The sequence below is a fragment of the Mesoplodon bidens genome (genome assembly GCF_964165515.1).
Source record: "Mesoplodon bidens genome assembly, contig: HAP1_SCAFFOLD_455, whole genome shotgun sequence".
NCBI lineage: Eukaryota > Metazoa > Chordata > Mammalia > Artiodactyla > Ziphiidae > Mesoplodon > Mesoplodon bidens.
The window spans coordinates 251,452-264,826 of record NW_027672345.1 but is presented as its reverse complement, the minus strand read 5'-3'; the positions used below and the strand labels follow the sequence as shown (position 1 = coordinate 264,826).

At 44.2% G+C, this 13,375-nt stretch overlaps 1 protein-coding gene and 1 pseudogene across 2 annotated transcripts in view; both read right to left on the bottom strand.

Annotated features, from left to right (window-relative positions):
* Positions 1 to 24: 24 nt before the first annotated feature.
* The window catches only part of LOC308610335 (protein WWC3-like), a gene marked incomplete at both ends in the record, with an annotated part of 51,309 nt that continues 37,958 nt past the window's right edge, over positions 25 to 13,375 (bottom strand). The window contains 6 exon segments of the mRNA XM_081259509.1: positions 25 to 89; positions 1,097 to 1,098; positions 1,100 to 1,224; positions 2,975 to 3,202; positions 4,982 to 5,074; positions 7,144 to 7,308. Of these exon segments, the coding sequence (XP_081115635.1) occupies positions 25 to 89; positions 1,097 to 1,098; positions 1,100 to 1,224; positions 2,975 to 3,202; positions 4,982 to 5,074; positions 7,144 to 7,308 (678 nt within the window).
* LOC308610333 (pre-mRNA-splicing factor SPF27-like) lies at positions 1,269 to 2,241 on the bottom strand (annotated as a pseudogene). Its single transcript has one exon. The product of its transcript is annotated as a pre-mRNA-splicing factor SPF27-like (transcript).

The window sequence follows — 13,375 nt, the reverse complement described above, 5'->3', positions numbered from 1 at the left end:
TAAAATAGGCAGATAAATACTTCATCAAATATCATCAACCAGCAGCGGAGGTATGTTGGTCCTTGGTCTCGTGAAAAATGTTATCTTCTCTATGGGTGGGCATGGAAAAAATTATGTTAGAAGGTGATATGCAGACACTGAAAGCTGGCAGGAAGCTCTCATATCAGTGATGGCTTTCCTTGTTCACAGAACAACCAGAATTTGAATTCCCATATGTTTGTACACAAATTTTCAAAATTTTAATAGAAGTTATGATACTCCTAGGAGGGCAGGGTTTTATCTCCAGTGGCTGGAAGAGTGCCTGCTACATAGTAAGGGTTAATTCTTGTTCTATCAACAAATGAATACATTTTAAAAATATATCAATATATGAATTCTAAATCCAAACTGAAGGAAGTGGTTATAATATCGTGTTATTTTATGATAAGGTCATAAAAGTTACAGGTACAGAGAAAAACAAAGCTAAAAGGCAGGCACAAAGTAGTATGGATAGAACTGTGTTAACTGCGGCTGTATAAAAGAACAAAACCATGCAAAACTAATTTATGTCATTAGAATTCAACACAGTGTTTAAGGAAATTTGCAGGGTAATCTGGAAATGCTGATAATGTTTTGATTTCTGTAATGTTCAGTTTATGAGAACTCACTAAACTATATTCATAGAAAAGAACATTTTCCTATATATAGAGTATGCTTCAATCTAAATTTTAAAAAGCAAAGATAACACATACTGTACGTATGTAAATTGCTGTTATTTATGATCATAAACATAAAAGATGTTACAAGAGCCAGTAAGTGAATTATGTTTATTAGATGAAATTAGTCATGAAAAAAATAACAGGTTAGGTAGTAACATGTGGTATTTTAATTCTTAATAAGCTGAATGCAAAATTAAACAAAAATGATCATAATTGGCCTTAATTAAAGCTACACAGAAAATAAATCAGGAGAAAAATCGCACAATGCTAACAGCAGTGGGGATTCCAGCTTTGTTCTCGACTTCCTTGTGGGTCTTTCTCAATACTTTACTCTTTAGAATGACAAAGGTATGACAGTAAAAAGCAAGCTGGAGAGTGAGGCCTGGGCTTCTCCCCACCTGAACGCCTGCACCTGGATGGGCTCTTTGAGGTTCTGCCTGCGCAGCTGGCACACCCCTTTGGAGGCCTTCTTCAGCATCTTCTCAGCTGCCTGTTCTTGATGGAAGTCAAGTTTGGTCTGTCTCCTCTGGAACAGCAATGCGGGGTGAACAAGACGGGTTTTCTTCCAGTTTTGGGGGGGGTATTTTTTACATCTTTATTGGAGTATATTTGCTTTACAATGGTGTGTTAGGTTTTTTTTTATGTTGAATTTTTTTATTTTGCTGAAATGTACAAACAGAATATAACAGTCCACATTCTATGCTTTCTAAACATTTAACCACTGATGATTTCCGTAAGATGCTGTTGTTCTTCACAGTTCAGATGTTTGATCTTCTGTGAAAGCCCAACATGCCTTCCTTTCTACCCACCAGATTAGTCTTTTTCAGAAGTCTTGCCGTATGTTTTGTTTGCCTCTCCATGTTGCTACTTCATTTGAAAGAGTTCATTTTCTAATTGTACAATAGTCCTTTCAATCTCATAATTCTTACTGACCAGGGATACCCAAGTTGACTCCATTTCTCTTAATTTAGACCCAGCTGTGAGTTGCATGTTCTTTCGCTGCTTTCAAGTTTAAGTATTGAATATGTTTCCTTAACTTCTGGAGCTCTTTCTGTGCATGTTCAATCATATGAACTAGATTTTCATTATACCCTTTCCAGACATTGCATCCATGCTGTGACATTAGTTCCAGATTCTCAATTCGAACGACTTGATGCTCTAACTGGGCCATAGAGTTGTTTACGCATTCTTGCCACGCAGCAATGTCATTTTTCTGACCCGAGGAAGGGGCTGGAAGTTCATATCGTTTCATACTGAGCAATTCAATTGGTTGTCGAGCAGCCAATCTTTCAAATTCATTTCTCATTATGTCGGTTTCAAAAGTGGAATAATCCGGGGCTGTCAGGTAGCTCAGGTAGTTCTTGGTAGGTCGGTATCTGCGTGTTTCCTCCTCCACCAATGCCGCAGCCGCTTCCCGCACACCAGACGCTTCATAACCTTGGTCAAAATACGGCAGCGCATCCACCACCACCTCTCCGGCCACCAAACCCGTACCCGCCATTCTTAGGTTCGCCGGAGTTTTCCCAGTCTGCGCGGGCTCAGGTTCACTTGGTGTGTTAGTTTCTGCTTTAGAACAAAGTGAATCAGTTATACATATACATATGTTCCCATATCCCTTCCCTCTTGTGTCTCCCTCCCTCCCACCCTCCCTATCCCACCCATCCAGGTGGTCACAAAGCACTGAGCTGATCTCCCTGTGCTATGCGGCTGCTTCCCACTAGCTATCTATTTTACGTTTGGTAGTGTACATATGTCCATGCCACTCTCTTTGTCACAGCTTACCCTTCCCCCTCCCCATATCCTCAAGTCCATTCTCTAGTCCATTCCCATCTTATCCCTAGGTTCTTCATGACACATATATATGTGTTAGCATACGAGAATTGCTTTTCTCTTTCTGACTTACTTCACTCTGTATGACATACTCTAGGTCCATCCACCTCACTACAAATAACTCAATTTCGTTTCTTTTTATGGCTGAGTAATATTCCATTGTATATATGTGCCACGTCTTCTTTATCCATTCATCCGATGATGGACACTTAGGTTGTTCCTATCTCCTGGTTACCGTAAATAGAGCTGCAATGAACATTCTGGTACATGACTGTTTTTGAATTATGGTTTTCTCAGGGTATATGACCAGTAGTGGGATTGCTGGGTCATATGGTAGTTCTATTTGTAGTGAAGAGCGATAGAAGCCCCTGCCAGATCCGGGCACCGGGAGGTGAGAAAGGCTCGCCCGCCTGCCCCCTCCCCCCGTTGGCGGGCCGGGGCCTCACCTGCCTCTCGGCCTCCCGCAGCAGGCTCCGGAAGCGCTCGTTGCGCAGCAGCCAGGCCAGGGGCTCGGCGTGGCCGCGGAGCTGGGCGTCCTCCAGGCGCTGGCGCAGCTCACGCAGGGCGCACAGCTCCTCGTTCAGTTGCCGCTGCCGCGTCCGCGTCGCCTGCAGGTCCAGCTCCAGGTCCAGGGACGTGCGCGCCGCCAGCGCAGCCAGGGAGGACCTGCAGGGCTGCGAGACCGCGGCCGTGAGCGCGCCCACCCCGCCCGCGCCCTACCTGCAGCTTCTTCCCCGAGTGACCGACCCCACTGGAGGGAGACACCCGCAGCGTGGCCCGACGCCAACACAACACGGATGTGGGCGACACGGGTTCAAATCTCCACTCCGGTAACGAGCCAGTGACAGCAAACTGTCCGCTGTAATGACGACCTAGGCTTTGGCTAAAGCGCAGAGAAACAGACCCTCTCACACGGGGCAGGAGGGCATCATCTTTCCCAAGTGCTACTTGACAATATAAGCAAGAGCCACAAAATGCTGTGTTTTCTTTGGGTCTGAAATTTCATTTGACTTGCATCTGAAAGGCACAGCAAAAGGTTTATGACAGAAAAAATCCTAAATACCTAACAAGAGAAAAGTGATCAAATACATTATAAGGCCAGCAGAACACGCAGCTATTGTAAAAAGATGAAAAATATACCGACACGGCAAAACCTTAATGACCTACTGCGTAACGGGAAAAAAGCACGTTATAAACCACGTTGAGGGCTTTCTGGTTAAACACACACAAGCTGTCAAAAACGTTCCTCCCCAGGGAATTCCCTGGTAGTCCAAAGGTTAGGACTCCCCGCTTCCAATGCTGGGGTGCAAGTTCAATCCCTGGTCGGAGAACTAAGACTGCAAGCCGCGCAGCGAGGCCAAAACACAACAACAACAACAAAAAACCATTCCTCCCCATATAAGCCTGAAGTAAGCAAGTCTCCTGTTTTCAAGAAAGTTCTAAGACGAGAATAGAATTTTGTACGTGGAGCTGAGAGCGGTACTTCCCACGCCATGGCAAACGACGCCGGAGAAGGCAGTTAGTGCAACAAAATCACAAATCCACGAGCCTATCAGCGTTGTCGGGGGGGACTGAATAACTGTATGCGTCTTACACACCCATAACACTATTTTGCACATATACAGAAGTTAAATGCAAATGTAAGTGACTTAATAAACACAAACTCACTTAAAAGCTCTGCTGAACCATTCATAGCAGAGCTCACTGGTTCCCAACCAGGGGTGACTTGGGCCCTCAGGGGACATTTCTGGTTGTCACAACTGGGGGAGGGGCTGATACTGGCAACTAGTGGGTCAAGGCCAGGGATGCAGCTCAACGGCCCACACTGCACAGGACAGCCCCCAACAAAGTCAGACCTAGGCCAAAATGCCAACAGCATGGCTGCTGAGAAATATTTTTGTTGCTGAGTTATGTATTTTCTTATCATTCTCAGTCAGCGGCTACTCTAAATACAACCACCACAGCGAGATCTAGGAATTTCTTTTTCTTTCAAAGAATTATTGCCCAGGAAAGTCAGGGAACCACCACCTTACAAATTAAAAGTAGCAAAACTGTGTAAACTGGCATGATGTGGAGAAAAAATTCGGTGTATATAAAGGAAAACTGTAGAACAGTCCTATGTAGGAGAATGCGCCACGTTGAAAGACTCAAATTTTCTAAACTGTCTATACTCCCTTGTCAAAAAAGAAAGAAGAATCTCTTATACAGAATGGCTGCTTATTTATATTTTAAAACGTAAAGGTCATGTATTATCGTAGATTATGACATTATCTTAGGAAATTAACAAATATTGGTAACATATTGACATATACACTTAAAAATTATATCTAAGTAAACAAGGAAATAAACATATTACCTTTCAATTAATCTTACCTAAAATATTACCTCTTCCGGTTTGTAGAAGTAACTCCCAGGGTATGTAGGGATGGCATATTAGTCTACGTGTCACATACCTGCTTATAGCGAAGGGTTCGTCTTTCCAAAGTGTTTCGGACAAAGGGAGACTTCCGGGACAGCGTTGAACTGTCGCTGTCACTACGATAAAGCTACACCAAAAAGACTGAGGTTCAGAAACACTTCCTCAAGAATTCAACATTCATTCTCTGTGTACTCTGAACTGGATTATTTTGTTTCTCGCGCAAGTACTCAAACAGATACGCCGCTTAAAGCTTTTACCAAGACTTTGGGTTTCGCTTACAAGAAAACCCTAAAAAAGAGTTTCAGGCCAAACAAAGACAAACCAAATAAGCAGACCAATCCCCAGCCCCACCCCTGCTTCAGGTCCATCAACTGAACCAGCTGAGGTTTTCCAGGCTAATCGAGCAACACAATTTCAGTCCTGTCAATGCCAACTGCCTCTTGATATGGTGTGACGATCATGAAAACCCGCACTTTCCTCAGCGCTTTTTACTTTTTATCAATCATTCTCATTTGCTGTGTTTCTAGCTTTCGCAAGAGCTTGGAAGAGTGGCGTTCCAGATAAGAGCCTCGTTCCTGGCAGGAGGACAAGCGCACACCACTAACACCCACCCTGCCCATCAAGGGAAAAGGCCTGTCTTTAAAAAGAAAAATAAATAATGCCGACTTCATGGGAGCCAAGACATTACGTATTTCATTTGGTGGCAGGTTTTCATTTCAGGATCAACGTATATCTGTGTGAAAGCAAAGTCTTGGCCTTCACGGCCTTACTTGCCGTAGCAATGAACCCCAGATATCAGGAAATGTCACAGCTCTGCACTTACGTGCCTCCCAGTCACCACAAACATATATAAAAAGAGGCCTCTAGACGCATCGCCGGTCAGTGCGTGCCTTTGTGCAGGGCGCAAAGCACAGGGCAGGGGCTGGAGGCCTGTCTCTGGGGAGGTGAAGGGCTTCCTCCTTCACCACCCCATCCTCCTCAGCAAGCAGGCTGGAGGCTGCTCCGCAGGGGTTCGGCAGGAGTCTAGGATAAGGAAGGACGGCCCTCGATCAGGCACCTCCAGCCGCGTGATGAAGCATCAGGCCCCGCAGAGCTGCAGCCTGATGGGGCAGGAGTGCCCCGCCTGACCCTGGGCTGCCCGGGGCAGCACGACCGGGACACCTCACTGCGCGGGGAGAGGAGCTGCAGGCCTCACAAACGTGGCCACCCGGGGCCCAGCCCCTGTTGCTCCCGCCTGTGAGTAAAGGATTCCCTCCCCAAGGAAGGTGGGCTCCCTGCTCAGCTCCTGGGCAGTGACCTGTAAGTCCCTAGAACGTTCTAAGTGTCTCTGTTTACCTGGGGACCTTGGCCTGGCCACACAGTCTCTGCTGACAATGTGAGGGGGGCCCTGGGCCACCAGCTTGACCCTGGAGGGGCTGCAGACGAAGGTCGGCCATGCCGGCCACCAGCTGTGCCCCGTGACAACCCCCACAAAAGCCCTGGGCACCAAGCCTCGGGTGAGCGTCCCTGGTCGGCTGTGCTCCGGGCACGCTACCACTGCGCCGAGAGGTGAGAGCTGCCGCACAACTCCGCTGCGGGAGAAGGGCTGGAAGCTCCGCCCGGTCTCTCCGGAGGGCTGCCCGATGCCTCTTCCCCCTGCGCGTCGGCCTGCACCCCTTCCCTGCGGCGCACCATCACCGTGGATACGACGGCTTTTCTGAGTTCCGTGAGTCCTAGCCAGTTTCTGAGCCTGAGGGTGGGCCTGGCGACCCCTCAGTATCTCCCACGTGGGCCTGACGGTCTGCCTCTCTCATATGATCAAACTCTGGCTCCGCCCTAATGCAGCGGCTCCATGGTAGTCCCTTCAAGGGAAGATGCTTTCCCCAACGAGCCCCGTCAGAGGAGCGGGAGGGTCGAAGCTCTCCTCGAGCCAAATGGCGCCCCAGTGTGCTGCGCCGTGAGCACTAATCCTCAACAGCGCCTCGTCTCTGCTAGTCCGTGCTGTTACTGTCACACGGCCACGGCCGGCCGACCTCCAACCTGCTGTCCTGTCTCCACGGACCACAGCAGGTGGGGTCTCCCCCTCCACTTGTCTCAGAGTTCTCAACCCTGCGTGCAGGTGAGGGTCAGCCGGGAGCTCCAACCCTCTGCTGCCCAGCCCCGCCCGCGACCGATGAAGAATCCTTCCAGGTAGGTGGCAAAGGACTCCCGACCTACGCTGCAAACGTACTGGCTTCGTGCTCCGGGCGAGAAAGTCTGGGAACGGACAATGGTGCTGCTCCGCGTGAAGGGCGAGCCGCGGGCCCTGCGGCCGGGCCTCTCCTTCGGCAGACTCGCCACCTCTTCTGGGAAGAGATCTTCTGTGTTGGTTTCCTTATCAACCTAGAGAGTAATTTATTGTTTACCACGACTCTTTCTAGAACACAAGCATTAAATTAGTGTAGTCACCAAACAACCTTGCCATTTCCACTGGAGGTCTAACTGGCATTTCACATTTAATGAGTCTAAACGTGAATTTCTGTACTCTACCAAAAGTTTTTCATCTGTTCATGCAAAAAAAATCTCAGTGTCATCCTGGACTCCTGTCTTTCTCTCACACTCCATTATCTAGACCAAGAGAAACTGCATTGGCTCAATTTTCAGAATTACAAGTATTTTGCACACGCATGAACCTAGAGCATATTAGGCTTAGTGATATAAGTCACACAGAGAAAGACAAATGCTGTACGAATTCACTTATATGTGGAATCTAAAAAAACAAAATAACTGAACAAACATAACAAAACAAGCAGCAGAGTCATAAGTCCAGAGAACAAACAGGGGATTGTCAGAGGGGAGACAGGTGATGGGAGGGAAGAAATAGGTGAGGGAGATTAAGAGGTACAAACTTACAATCACAAAACAAATGAATCATAGGTATGCATATACAGGGTGGGGAACAGAGCCAATACCTGTGCACTGTCTTTGTGTCGTGACAGATGTTAACTCGACTTACTGTGGAGATCATTCTGACATGTATAGAAGTATGTTGTATAACAGGAACTAACAAAGTGTTGTAGGTCAGTTATATTTCAAAAACCAACAAGCTCACTGAAAACAGACAAGATCTGTGGTTACCAGAGGTAGGGACTGGGGGAGGCGGAATTCAATGAAGGCAGTCAAAAGGTACAAACTTCCAGTTATAAGATAAACAACTACTAAGCATGTTTGTACAGCATGATAAATATAATGAACACTGCTGTATGTTATATATGAAAGTTGTCAAGAGGGTAACTTCTAAGAGTTCTCATTACAGAAAAAATTTTTTTTCTATTTCTGTAATTTTGTATCTATGTGAGATGATGGATGGTCACTAAACTTACTCTGGTATCATTCTAACATGTATATGTAAGTCCAACCATTATGATATATACTTTAAACCTACACCGTGTTTATGTCAATTATATCTCAATAAAATGAAGAGAGAAAAAATTAGGCATTTTTTGACCCCTTGTCACCAACCCTTCATCCAAGTCACCATAATCTCCTACTCAGCACGTTAGTGCTATACACTTCTCATTGCCCTGCCTGATTCCATGCCTACCCTTCTCTTGAATCTATTTCTAGTGCAATAATGGAGATCCCAGTAAAACTGAAATACAATCACGTCACCCCTGTGCTCAAAACTACTCCTCAATTTCCTACCCCTTTCAGAAAAAAACAAGAGTCCTGAGTGGACCCTACATAATTTGGCCCCTTCACTAACTCTGCTCTCAGCTGTGACAACTGCTTCTGCTCATCGCCCCAGACCATGCTCCTTGCTATTCTCTCACCATATTAGGCCTTCCTCCTCAGTGCCTCAGTGCCACAGTGCCTCATGCTCTTCCCCAGCTCCTGCTCTTCCTTCCTTAAGGTCTCTACTCAAAATTCACCTTCTCAGAGATGCCTTAAAATGACCACCATTCCTAAAAATCTACACCCTTATGATATTATTTGTTCGTTAGCCTCTCTGTTAAAATGCTTTCTTAAACAGGGTGATTTTGCAAAAATGGTGAACTAGGAAGCTCTAAGTCCTTGTTTCTTCATGGAAACATCAAAAAACACTCAACTATACCTCAAAACAAAACAAAACAATACACTGCTGAAATAGACTGACAGGAGCTCTGCAAACAATCGCAGTCTTTAGTAAGCAAATGAATGAAGAAAAATGATAAAATATTCAAAATGAAAAAATATTCAGGTGGTAGGAAATTTTACAGCATTTTTTTTTAATAGCCCTTGACCATGGTCTTTTAGCTTAGAGGAGACAGCAGCCTAGTTCCCAATTCCCTCCCTTAAACTAGAAAAAGTAGGGTAGACCTTACTTGTAACATTTTAACATGTTAGGGAGCTAAAGGATTGGACTAGTTTTGCCTCACTTGAATCTCAGGTGCAGGAGAAGCAGCATGGCCCATCTTAGTCATAGAAAAGGAGCAGAAGCAGCAGGCGGTACTCCTGAAAGCTGCTGCTGGACTGACCTACTGGTATAAACATACAATAGACCACAAAAAGCCCTAGAATAAGCTGGGTACACACAATCTGGGAAACTGAGCATTCAAAAATTGAGCTATTTTTATAGGGGAATTGAGAAAGCAGAAAGCAGGGTCAGTCAACACACGCTGAAGGAAAGACTCAACACACACTGAAGGAAAAAACTGGGGAGGTCATAAGCTTTCGCTTCAAGGTGATGTCGAGGCTCACAGTCTGCAAAATCTGGGAAAAGTGCCTGTTTTTTCAAATGCACAATTTTCAACAACAACAACAAAAAAAAATCACAAGGCATAGAAAGAAACATGGAAAGATGGCCCATTCAAAGGAAGCAAATAAATCAACAGAAATCATCGCAAAGCAAGCACAGACAACAAATCTACAATGTCAAATAATTGTATTAGATATGTCCAAAGAGCAAAAGGAAAAAAAACATGGACAAAAAAATAAGGAAATCAGGAAACAATATAAGAATATAGTAATAATGATGATAATGAGTAAAAGATATAAATTACTTTTTTTTTTTCCGGTATGTGGGCCTCTCACTGTTGTGGCCTCTCCCGTTGCGGAGCACAGGCTCCGGACGCACAGGCCCAGTGGCCATGGATCATGGGCCCAGCCGCTCCGCGGCATGTGGGATCTTCCCAGACCGGGGCACGAACCCGTTTCCCCTGCATCGGCAGGCGGACTCTCAACCACTGCGCCACCAGGGAAGCCCATAAATTACTTTTTAAAAAAGCAAAGCTGGAGGTGAAAAAAATAAGTGAAGAAATTCACTGAAGAGGTAAAATGACATATTTAACTAGATGTAAAAACAAGAGGCAAACTGGAAGACAGGACAATTGAAAATAAGGAATCCAACAAACAAAGAAAAAAGATTGAAGGAAAGTGAACACAGCCCATAGGATCTATAGGACACTGTGTCAGTGGACCACTGTGGGATCCTTATAAGGAGAAAAGATAGAGTAGTAGAAAGATTTGTTTGAAGATATAGGAAGACTTTCCACATTTGACAAAATAGACATATAAATACAAAAAGCTTAACAACTACAAGTAGGATAAACTCAGGGTGACCCACAACAAGACACATTATTATCAAACTGAACAAAGATAATGATGTAAAACTGAAAGCAGCAAGAGAGAAATTCCTGGACACATTTAAGGAAACCACAGTAAGATGATAAGCAGAAGCGTGGAGGATATAGGCAATTAGAAAAGTTGTCTGGGGCCTCCCTGGTGGCGCAGTGGTTGAGAGTCCGCCTGCCGATGCAGGGGATACGGGTTCGTGCCCCGGTCTGGGAGGATCCCATATGCCGCGGAGCGGCTGGGCCCGTGAGCCATGGCCGCTGGGCCTGCGCGTCCGGAGCCTGTGCTCCACAACGGGAGAGGCCACAACAGTGAGAGGCCCGCATACCGCAAAAAAAAAAAAAAAAAAAAAAAAAAAAAGAAAAGTTGTCTGAGGACGTTTCTTTCCTAGGACTGTGCTTGCTTTGATTCCTGTTACCAGTATATACAGCTGCCTTTAAACATCTTAATATAACTAAAGTCTCACCCTGGTTCTTTTCTGGACCATATTTTCTGTTATATTCATCTGCCTATAACCTCTTATTCCTGGCTGACAGCAGGACTGCAGACCCCCTGCAGCTCTAACATACTGTGGCACCAGCCCTGATATATGTGGCCTCAAAGCTGATATCCAAACTATACCATTAGTGGTGTGAGTCTGGCAAGACAAGAACCAGCCCTTAGGGTAGTCCCCAGATAAGCCAGAACACTGTAAGCAGGTTCCACTCATTACCTTTGCCTGAGAGAAGAAACGAGAATTGGCATTTTCTTCCCAAACACGCTGTGCTACATTGGAAAGGGTCTGGGATAAAGGTGAGCAAAATGGCATGAAATTTCCTTCTGTTTTGAATGCAGCTTTTCTTGATTAGACATGTACTTGGTTCTTAACTCATTTCTAAAGTTCTTATAAACTACTTTGATCTGTATATTATATACTTGATGTTTCCATGGGGGAAGAGAGCCTAGAGTTTCCTCGTCTGCCATCTTGTTGATTTCTCACTCTGAGGATTATTATCAGTGGCTCTGGTACACGACTGAAGTGAAGTTGGTAGCAATTCAAATTAGGTTGTTAAAACTTTAGGATCTTATATGTAATCCCCATGATAACCATACACACACAAAAAAAACCTATTAGATATACATAAAGGGAAATGAGAAGGGGTACAAAACATGTCAAACAACCAAAAAATCAACTAAATGTAAAAGAAAGGGGAAATGATGGGCAAAAATACCTGTAAGATACAGAGAAAACAAGTAACAAAACAGCAACAGAAAGCATCCTTGTAAGAAATTACTTTAAATGTAAAGAGACTAAACTCCCCAAAGACATGCACTGACAGAATGGATAACACAAAAACCAACAACATATTGTTCAGGAGACCCATTTTTGATCTAAAGACACAGATAGCTTGAAAGTAAAAGAAAAAATATTCTGTGGAAATAGTAACCAGAAGAGAGAAGGGAGACTATACAAGCCAAAAACCATCACAAAATACAAAGATTGATATATATGTAAATTTAATATTGACATATTGATGCAAAGTCTATTGATAAAAATGTCAATTCCTCAGAAAAATTTAACAATTATAAATACATTTGAACCAAACATAAGAGCTCTATAATATGTGAAGTAAACATTGATATGAGGTTTGCTATGGATTTTCAATACATGGACTTTAATATGATGAGGGATTTTATTTCTACTTAAGTACTTGAGTGTTTTGGCCATGATGGTGGTCAAATCATTTTTTCTTCGTGTGTTACTTTGCCACAGCTGCACTTAAAAAGTACCACAGTGTCTGCTGTTACATTTTTGGGTAGATTGCCTATTTCCTCTTCATTTATTTGGTCTTGTAGGTTCTTACCCTGCTCCTTCATCTGTGACATATTTTTTTGCCATCTTTTTTTTTAATGAGTGGGATTGTGTTCCTGTCTTACTGGTTGTTTGGCCTGAGGCTTCCAACACTGGAGTTTGTAGGCTATTGGGTAGAGCTGTCTTGGTGCTGAGATGAGGAACTCCATGAGACCTCACTCTGATGAATATTCCCTGGGGTCTGAGGTTCTCTGTTGGCGGGAATGTAAATTGATACAACCACTATGGAGAACAATATGTAAGTTCCTTAAAAAACTAAAAATAGAACAACATACGACCCAACAATCCCACTACTGGGCATATACTGTGAGAAAACCGTAATTCAAAAAGCGTCATGTACCACAATGTTCACTGAAGCTCTGTTTACAATAGCCAGGACACGGAAACAACCTAAGTGTCCATTGACAGATGAAAGGATAAAGACAGGTATGGCACATATATACAGTGGAATATTACTCAGCCATAAAAAGAAATGAAACTGAGTTACTTGTAGTGAGGTGGATGGACCTAGAGTCTGTCATACAAAGTAAAGTAAGTCAGAAAGAGGAAAACAAATACCGTATGCTAACACATATATATGGAATCTAAAAAAAAAAAGGCTCTGAAGAACCTAGGGGCAGGACAGGAATAAAGACACAGACGTAGAGAATGGACTTGAGGACACGGGGAGGGGAAAGGGTAAGCTGGAACAAAGTGAGAGAGAGGCATGGACTTATATACACTACCAAATGTAAAACGGATAGCTAGTGGGAAGCAGCCGCATAGCACAGGGAGATCAGCTCGGTGCTTTGTGACCACCTAGAGGGGTGGGATAGGGAGGGTGGGAGGGAGACGCAAGAGGGAGGGGATATGGGTATATATGGATACATATAGCTGATTCACTTTGTTATACAGCAGAAGCTAACACAACAATGTAAAGCAATTATACTCCAATAAAGATCTATTTAAAAAATACCACAGACTAGGGAGATTAAACAACAGAAAAGTATTTTTTCACAATTATGG